This window comes from Mus caroli, chromosome 2 (genome assembly GCF_900094665.2).
Source record: "Mus caroli chromosome 2, CAROLI_EIJ_v1.1, whole genome shotgun sequence".
Classification (NCBI taxonomy): Eukaryota; Metazoa; Chordata; class Mammalia; order Rodentia; family Muridae; genus Mus; species Mus caroli.
Genome location: NC_034571.1, coordinates 112,353,103 through 112,361,139, shown reverse-complemented (window position 1 = coordinate 112,361,139; position 8,037 = coordinate 112,353,103). Strand labels below are relative to the sequence as shown.

Sequence of the window (8,037 nt, the reverse complement as noted above, 5' to 3'; positions counted from 1 at the left end):
TTTTTTTTTTTTTCTGTACAAAGAGAAAATGTCACACCACAGACTGGCGCAAAACTGAGGATGACTTTGAAGCCCTGATCCTCCCGCCTACACCTTCCAAATACTAGGATCACTGCAAGCTCTACCATGCCCAACATAGACGCAGATACACTGGAGTCATTATTTAGCCTGTAGCATCCAGTTAAATGTTGAGTTCGGGTTTTCTTAAGTCTTTCTATCTGTGCCATGTGGGGTGCAGGTGCAGGCACAGAGGCACCAAGTATACACATGGAGGTCAGGAGCAGCCCTGAGTAAGGCTGGCTCTCTCCTTCTCTCCAGTCTTCTGCTGTTCACTGCATGCACCAGCCTGGCTGGCCTGTGAGCCTCCTGTCTCTGCCCTAGGAGTCCAGGGATTACAGCGCTGCCACGTCTTGCTTTATGTGGACTCTGGAGCTCTGATTCAGATCCTCATGAGTGACTGGAATGTGGTTTACTCACTGAGCCACTCCCCAGCCCAGTATTGCAATTATCAGTGTTATTCATGGGGGCTGGAGCACTGACTGCTCTTCCAAAGGTCGTAAGTTCAAATCCCAGCAACCACACGGTGGCTCACTACCATCTGTAATGAGATCTGGTGCCCTCTTCTGCTGTGTCTGAAAACAGCTACAGTGTACTTACATATAATAATAAATAAATCTTCAAAAAGAATCAGTTTTGTTCATGTTCCTTACCCAAATGTGCCAGAGTGGCTGTAAGTAGCAAACAGCCCTCCATGGGCAGCTCTGCTGCTGCCTCTCCCACCTGCTGCTTCCTTGCTGAGTTCATTAAACTTGCCTTTCTATTCAGAAGAGAATACCAAGTTCTTTCTTTGTTTTCCCATGCTCCAAAGGTACCAAAGCAAAATAACTGTAAGGCAGCCAAACAAGAAAAGAAACTAGATAATACAGAGTTAGGGTATCACTTAACTTTTTTATTATTTTCTTGTCAAGATATGTTGATTGACCTACTTTAAATTTACCTATAGCATGGGATAATGGTATTTAAAGATCTCTCTCTCTCCCTCTCTCTCTCTCTCTCACACACACACACACACACCATGTAGTCCAGGCTGACCTCAAATTCCCCATGTCTTAGATAATGATCCATGATCGTCTTGCCTCTGCCTACAGGCTTGCACCAGAAAACCTAACTTTGGCCAGGGTGGAGCCCAGGGCCTGGGGCATGCTAGGTAGCATGGTACCAGCATAGCTATAGCTCAGCCCTTACAGATGAGTTCTCTCCGAGTACCTCTGATGTGAGATCCTTATCTGTGTATTACCTAATCCTCTTTTGTTGTTGTGTGATTGTTTTCTGTTTCATACCTCAGGTAGCCGACGTCCTTCAGTTTTCTATGGAAACGGGTGGCTTTCTTCCAAACTGTATCAGTACTTTGCAGGAGAGTTTAATCAGACACCTTAAAGTTGCTCCCAAATACCTTTTCTTTTTAGAAGAGAAACAGAAATGTATTCAGGTAAGTATTGAAAGGTGTGTCACTAAATTTCAGGTGTGTTCTGCACAGAACTGTTAGTCTGTTGGATAGAGAAGTGATGAGCTTTGCTGGTCTTAGATGTACCGGCGAGGAGCAGTCTTTGGTTTCAAGTGGAGGGAAGCCAGGGTCCAGGTTTGCTGGTTATAAATTTAAAAGTACTCAATTAAGACATTGGAACCAAAATCACCTTAGCTGCTTTTCCCAAAGCAATATCAATCTCCCTTAGAGGGTAATATCCTTACACGCAGACCTGGGTTGTGACTGCATTTCAGTTTGCTCCAGCATTTTTCCTTCAGTGCTGCTGTGAAGTGTTGCTATGGCAAGCAAGTGCTCTATGGCTGAGCTATTGCCCTAGCCCTCCCTCCAACTTTGTGGGGTTTTATGGCACTGGCAAGGAAGCCTAGAATCCTAGACACAATGGGCAAGCTCTATGACTGGCTTGCTCCCTCCACCTGGAATAAGAAACCCTGATACACCAGCCTCTCTCCCAGCCCTGCTGTTCTCTGACTCAGACACTGCATGTTGGGTGGGGGTGGGGCACGGCACTGCTCAGAAGGCCACAGATATGTGAAAATAGAAAGCAATGGAAGAAAATAACAGTGTTTTGAGTTAAGCAACTGTAAACAGTCATTTTCCATAATTTTTTTCTTTTTTGTTGTGTTTTAAAGACAAGATTTCAGGATTTCTTTATGTAGCCTTGGCTGTCCTGGAACTCACTCTGTAGGCTAGGCTGGTTTCAAACTCAGATTTGCCGCTGTCTCCTGAGTGCTGAGATTAAAGGCACATACCACCTCCTCCGCCCAGTTAAATTTTACTTAGTATTAATTAAAAATTGTTTTGCTGTCTTTAGGAAAATCCAGAAATATGGTTGACAAGACCTCTTCCACCCTCTTTATTGAAAATCTTGGCCCTGGAAACAACCTACCTGCTTCCACTTCGATTGGTGCTCCTGGATGAGGTGATGTCAGACTTAACCACACTGGTGGATGGGTACCTGAACACCTACCGGGAGGGTTCTGCAGACCGGCTTGCAGGCACAGAGGTGGGTGCTGCTTTCTGTGGGTGCATTCGCTGCCTCGTCCTCACCTTGAACACGGTGATACTCACCATTTCCGGGAGCTCGCTCACGTGGTTGTCTGTTTGCAGTACTAGAGCTCAAGCACAGGACTCACACATTCTCAGCACTCTCTGCCAATAGACGACACGCACAGACCTTTCTAGATTTTTGTTTTAAGCAAAGGTCTGATGGAGTTGTCTAGGATGACCTTGATGTCTGTCCTCCCTCCTTCCTGAGCAGCTGGGATTACAGTCTTGTGATACCAGATTTGACTGTGATACCCACTCTTCACAACAAATAAAGCAGCTGTTGTGGGACAGCCTTATGGTGAATCATTTTTCCTCCCAGCACAGACTGATATATCCCAAGTGTTCCTCAAACTTGCTGTCTAACTGAAGGTGACCTTGAGTTCCTGATCCTTCTGCCCTCACATGCCCAGTGCTGGGCTGCAGGCACGTGCCACCATGCCCTGTTGCTGTAATGGCACATATCTAACTCAGGGCTTCATTCATGCTAGGCAAGTATAATGCCAACTGAGCTACAATCTATATCACTTTACCTTTTAAAAAATATTTGGCGGGGCAGTGGTGGTGCATGCCTTTAATCCCAGCACTTGGGGGGCAGAGGCAGGCAGATTTCTGAGTTCGAGGCCAGCCTGGTCTACAGCGTGAGTTCCAGGACAGCCAGGGCTATATAGAGAAACCCTGCCTCGAAAAATATGTGTGTGTGTGTGTGTGTGTGTGTGTGTGTGTATGTATATATATGTGTGTGTGTGTGTGTGTGTGTGTGTATATGTATGTATGTATATATTTGTGTGTGTTTATGTATGTGTGTGTGTACCATGTGTGTGGTATGGATGAAGGCCAGTAGAAGACACCAGATCCCCAGAAATTGAAGTTATGGATGGTTGTGAGCCATCATGAGCATGCTGGGAACCAAACCCTGGGGCCTCCTGAAGAGCAGCCAGTGCTCTTAACCAATGGGCCTTTCTCAAGCTCCTTGTTTTGTTTTTGAGACAAAGCCTTATAGACCTGAGATTGACCCTGAACTTGCTATACATCTACAGATAATCTAAACTCATGAACCTCCTGCCTCCACCTCTCAACAGCATGTACTACTATGCTGAGCTTAATACTGGATGTGTGTGTGTGTGTGTGTGTGTGTGTCCAGAGCAGCTGTGTATCTGCCTGAGTACCCGTGTGTGGAGTACTAGTCTGTGCTTGAGGTCATGGTGGGCAGACATCAACATATATTTTCTTTCACTGCTCTCCACTTTACTTTTTAAAAAGTGACTTACAATTCTGTACTTCCTTATTCATTCATTCATTTGTTTTGCATGCACGTGTGGGTTTTCATGGGTTGGTTTTCTCCTTCCACACTGTGGGTCCTGAGACGATCAGGCTTGGTAGCAAGCACATTTATCCACTGTGCTAGCTCATCAGCCCTCCTCAGATTATTTTTTTGAATTGGGTTCTCTCACTAACCCTGAAATTCACCCATTCAGCTAGACGGTCTGGCCAGCGAGCCCCCAGGATCTGCCTCCAGCACACATCTGGCTTCTCTGTGGACGCTGGAGATCCAGGTCTTCATACACTCATAACAAGCTCTTTAACCACGGAGCCATCTTCCCAGCCGATGGCACATTCTTTACTTCAATATTTCTGTAATGAGGAAAGAAAGGTTCATTAAGGTTCAGTAAAGTAATGCTATACACATATAGCCCTTAGAGGTGCCAATACGAGACAATCTTCAAGACAGATTTTTATATTAAAAATAATAAGATAGTAGAGCTTGGGATGTGCCTGCCTAATTGGAAGAGTTCTCACCTAGTATGTATAAAGTCCTGGGTTTGACCCCTACAACCACATAAACTAGGCATGGGGGTTCACACATGTAACCCCTGCACACAGGAAGATCATCTGGTACTACATGGTGGATTCTATGTCAGCCTGAGCTACATGAGTCCCTGTTTTAAAACAGCAAAAAAATCTTCCCCCAAATACATGAATATACTAAAGCAGCGCACACCTGCATTTCTTTAGTCCTTAGGAAGCTGAGGCCAGGGCATGGTGAGTTCCAGATAAGCATGGGCTACATAGTAAGTTCAATATCACTGTGGGCTCCATGATGTCATCCTTCCCCCTAAAAAAAGATACTGAAAAAATAAAATATAGGCCGGGCGGTGGTGGTGCACGCCTTTAATCCCAGCACTTGGAGGCAGAGGCAGGCAGATTTCTGAGTTCAAGGCCAGCCTGGTCTACAGAGTGAGTTCCAGGACAGCCAGGGCTACACAGAGAAACCCTGTCTCGAAAAACCAAAAAATAAAATATAGAAATTCCTAGCCAGGCGTGGTGGCGCACACCTTTAATCCCAGCACTTGGGAGGCAGAGGCAGGCGAATTTCTGAGTTCCAGGCCAGCCTGGTCCACAGAGTGAATTCTAGGACAGCCAGGGCTACATAGAGAAACCCTGTCTAGTAGTAGACTTCTTGCCTGTCTAGTGGTAGACTACTTGTCTGCTTTGTACAGAGCCTAAGTTGGGTCCCAGTCACCACACATAAAATCATTTAGTACAATCATTTACTAAGGTGCGCGCGCCTGCGCGCACACACACAGACACACACACCAGCGCTCACATGTACGTGGGCTGTACCTGGATATTACTTTTCAGCATTTCAGAGGGTGTCCCGTCTAAGCCAAATGAAGCCAGACTGGGAAAGTCACATTTCCTATATTTACACACATACACATGTAAAAATTTAATTTCCTTAAATACTTAAATTAGTCAAAAACAGTACAATCAAAAAATTTAAATAGTAATATATAGAAAACACTAGAGGGCACTACAGGAGCACATTTGAATAAATTCATTTGCCTATCCTTCTGAGGGATTTTAGGGACCATGCTTTGTAAACCTGAGTTTTTTGCTTCCCTAGCCTGCGTGTATGGAGCTGCCAGCAGAGCTTCTTCAACTCCAGGACTTCCAGAAACAGCGCAGAGAGCGAGCTGCGAAGGAGTACAGAGTGAATGCACGGGGCCTCCTCATAAGGACACCACTGAACCCAAAGGAGCCGAAGGCTTGCACAGCAGGGAAAGAGGAGCGAGTCCAGGGTTTCTTATTTTGTAAGACGGATGGTGGAGACCAAGTTCCACGCTTTTTATGTCCCGAATCTCATAAGGATGAGAAGTTTTTGGATAAAGAATCTAAACAAACCACAGCAAAGTCTCAGATTGTGCCTCCCGGGAAGGAAGGCGAAGCCCATGAGGACTCTGAGAACAAACCGGGGTGTTGGGAGTCAGCGGGGTCAGAAGACCTGAGAGCCCAGAAAGCCCACGCCCTGCCTGCCACGTGGGCATCTCAGTCCCAGTTTTCTTTGAAAGAGGAGATAGAGCAGTTGCTGGTGGTGGGAAATAAGGGAGCTTTAACAAGCCCAAGTGAAGGCGCTTTGGTGTCGCCTTCTCTCCTTCAGGAAACCTGGGAGGCACCAAGTGACACCTTCCGTCTTCCTGAAAAAGCTGAGGTCTCTACACTTCCTCCCTGTCCAGCCCTGGAGAAAACAGACTCATGGATAAGTCCATCTTTAAATCTGTTTTAGGCCAACAGAGACCCTGTGAGTTTCTCATGGGGTAGGTTGCTTAGGTCTCAGCCACAGGCTTCTGGGAACATGGTGGCCTTAGGCTTAGTGCTGAAGCCTGCTGTCTGCATTAGGAGGGGCCTAAGAAGAGCAGTAATGTCAAACGTGCCATTCCATCAATGTATGAGGAAATCGTCTCTGTAGCTGACCCATACATCTTATCTTTAGCTCAGGCTCAGTGTCTGGAAGAATCTGGTTCAGGGATGCTGTAGGGCCGCTCTTGTGGGTGGCAGAGAGCTGGGGCAGCTGCACAGACCCCCAGTTAAGTCTGTAACATCACCAGAAAAGAAAAGGTGTAGGGTTTTCTCTGTTTGGTTTTGTTTTACCCTTAGATTGGCGTAGATCTAAACACCTCTTACTTCCCTACAGGTTAGAAATGTATTCTGTCAACGTCACAAGTACTGCTCTTCCTTAAGTGAACTGTGAACTGTGAACTTGTGTGTATTGTATCAGGGGCTGGAACAGGTGATGTCACCGTGGAGGGTATTTGCGCAACTTTCTTTATATTGCATTAATCTTAAGAGAGCAGTGTGCTAACTTCTCTGTTGTTATTTCCTTCTAGTAAATGTAAAATTTGAGTTCGTTGGACTTACCTAGAGGTGTCACACTTTCTAAGAGAGAGAGAAAAAAGCAACCTGAAATGAGGGCATTTGTGGGGTGCTCACAAATCAGGAAGCCTGCTTTGGCATCAGATCATCTCTTTCTCTCTCTCTCTCTCTTATTTTTTTTGTTTTTGTTTTTGTTTTTCGAGACAAGGTTTCTTTGTGTAGCCCTGGCTGTTCTAGAACTCACTCTGTAGAAATCCGCCTGCCTCTGCCTCCCAAGTGCTGGGATTAAAGGCGTGTGCCACCATGCCCGGCTCTTTTTCTCTTTTTTGAGTGAGTATAAAGATTTTAGGGTAATATCTGAACTTCTTTTTTTTTTTAAAGAACTATTTACTTATTTTATGTATATGAATACACTGTAGCTGTCTTCAGACACACCAGAAGGGGGTGTTAGATCTCATTACAGATGGTTGTAAGCCACCATATGGCAATTGGGATTTGAACTAATGACCTCTGGAAGAGCAGTCAGTGCTCTTAACCACTGAGCCATTTCTCCAGCCCATATCTGAACTTGTAGGTCTAGAGTCTTGTTTAGAAATCTGCATTCTGCCAGGCAGTGGTGGCACATGACTTTAATCCCAGCACTTGGGAGGCAGAGGCAGGTGGATTTCTGAGTTCCAGGCCAGCCTGGTCTACAGAGTTCCAGGACAACCAGGGCTACACAGAGAAACCGTCTTGAAAAACCAGGAAAAAAAAAAAGAAAGAAAGAAAAGAAAAAAAAGAAATCTGTATTCTACCTAGATACAGTGATGCACATCTCTAAGGTCAGCACTCAGGAGGTTAGACAGAGATGGATGGGCATTTGAGGCCAACTTAGGCCTCAATCTCCAGTTACAGGACTATCGTTACAACTTGGGAATGCAGGGACAGTCCAGAATTAGCATTGGACAACCAATTGTTTTATGATTGTCTCAGATTTTCAGAACCAAAGCAGGACATGGTGACCATCCCTGTAATCCCAGCACACTCATGAGAGGGCAAAGCAGGAGAATCCAAAACTCAAGGCCGTTCTCAGCTGTGTACTGTGTCCCACCTGGGCACAGGAGACCTATTTCAAAAATCAAACTAAATGAACTACTCTTTTTGTTTTCTTTAAAGATGTATTTATTTATTATATATGTCTACATTGTAGCTGTCCTCAGATACTCCAGAAGAGGGCATCAGATTTCGTTAAGGATGGTTGTGAGCCACCATGTGGTTGCTGGGATTTGAACTCAGGACCTTTGGAAGAGCAG

At 45.4% G+C, this 8,037-nt stretch overlaps 1 protein-coding gene across 3 annotated transcripts in view; it reads left to right on the top strand.

Moving 5' to 3' along the window:
* Exd1 (exonuclease 3'-5' domain containing 1) overlaps nt 1-6,785 on the top strand; it is a 28,318-nt gene extending 21,533 nt beyond the window's left edge. For all 3 annotated transcript variants that reach the window (XM_029473938.1, XM_021155492.2, XM_021155494.2), the window contains 3 exons: nt 1,346-1,489; nt 2,358-2,549; nt 5,499-6,785. In XM_029473938.1, the coding sequence (XP_029329798.1) occupies nt 1,346-1,489; nt 2,358-2,549; nt 5,499-6,158 (996 nt within the window). In that variant the 3' untranslated portion in view covers nt 6,159-6,785. The remainder of the gene's footprint in view (nt 1-1,345; nt 1,490-2,357; nt 2,550-5,498) is intronic.
* The last annotated feature ends 1,252 nt before the right edge of the window (nt 6,786-8,037 follow it).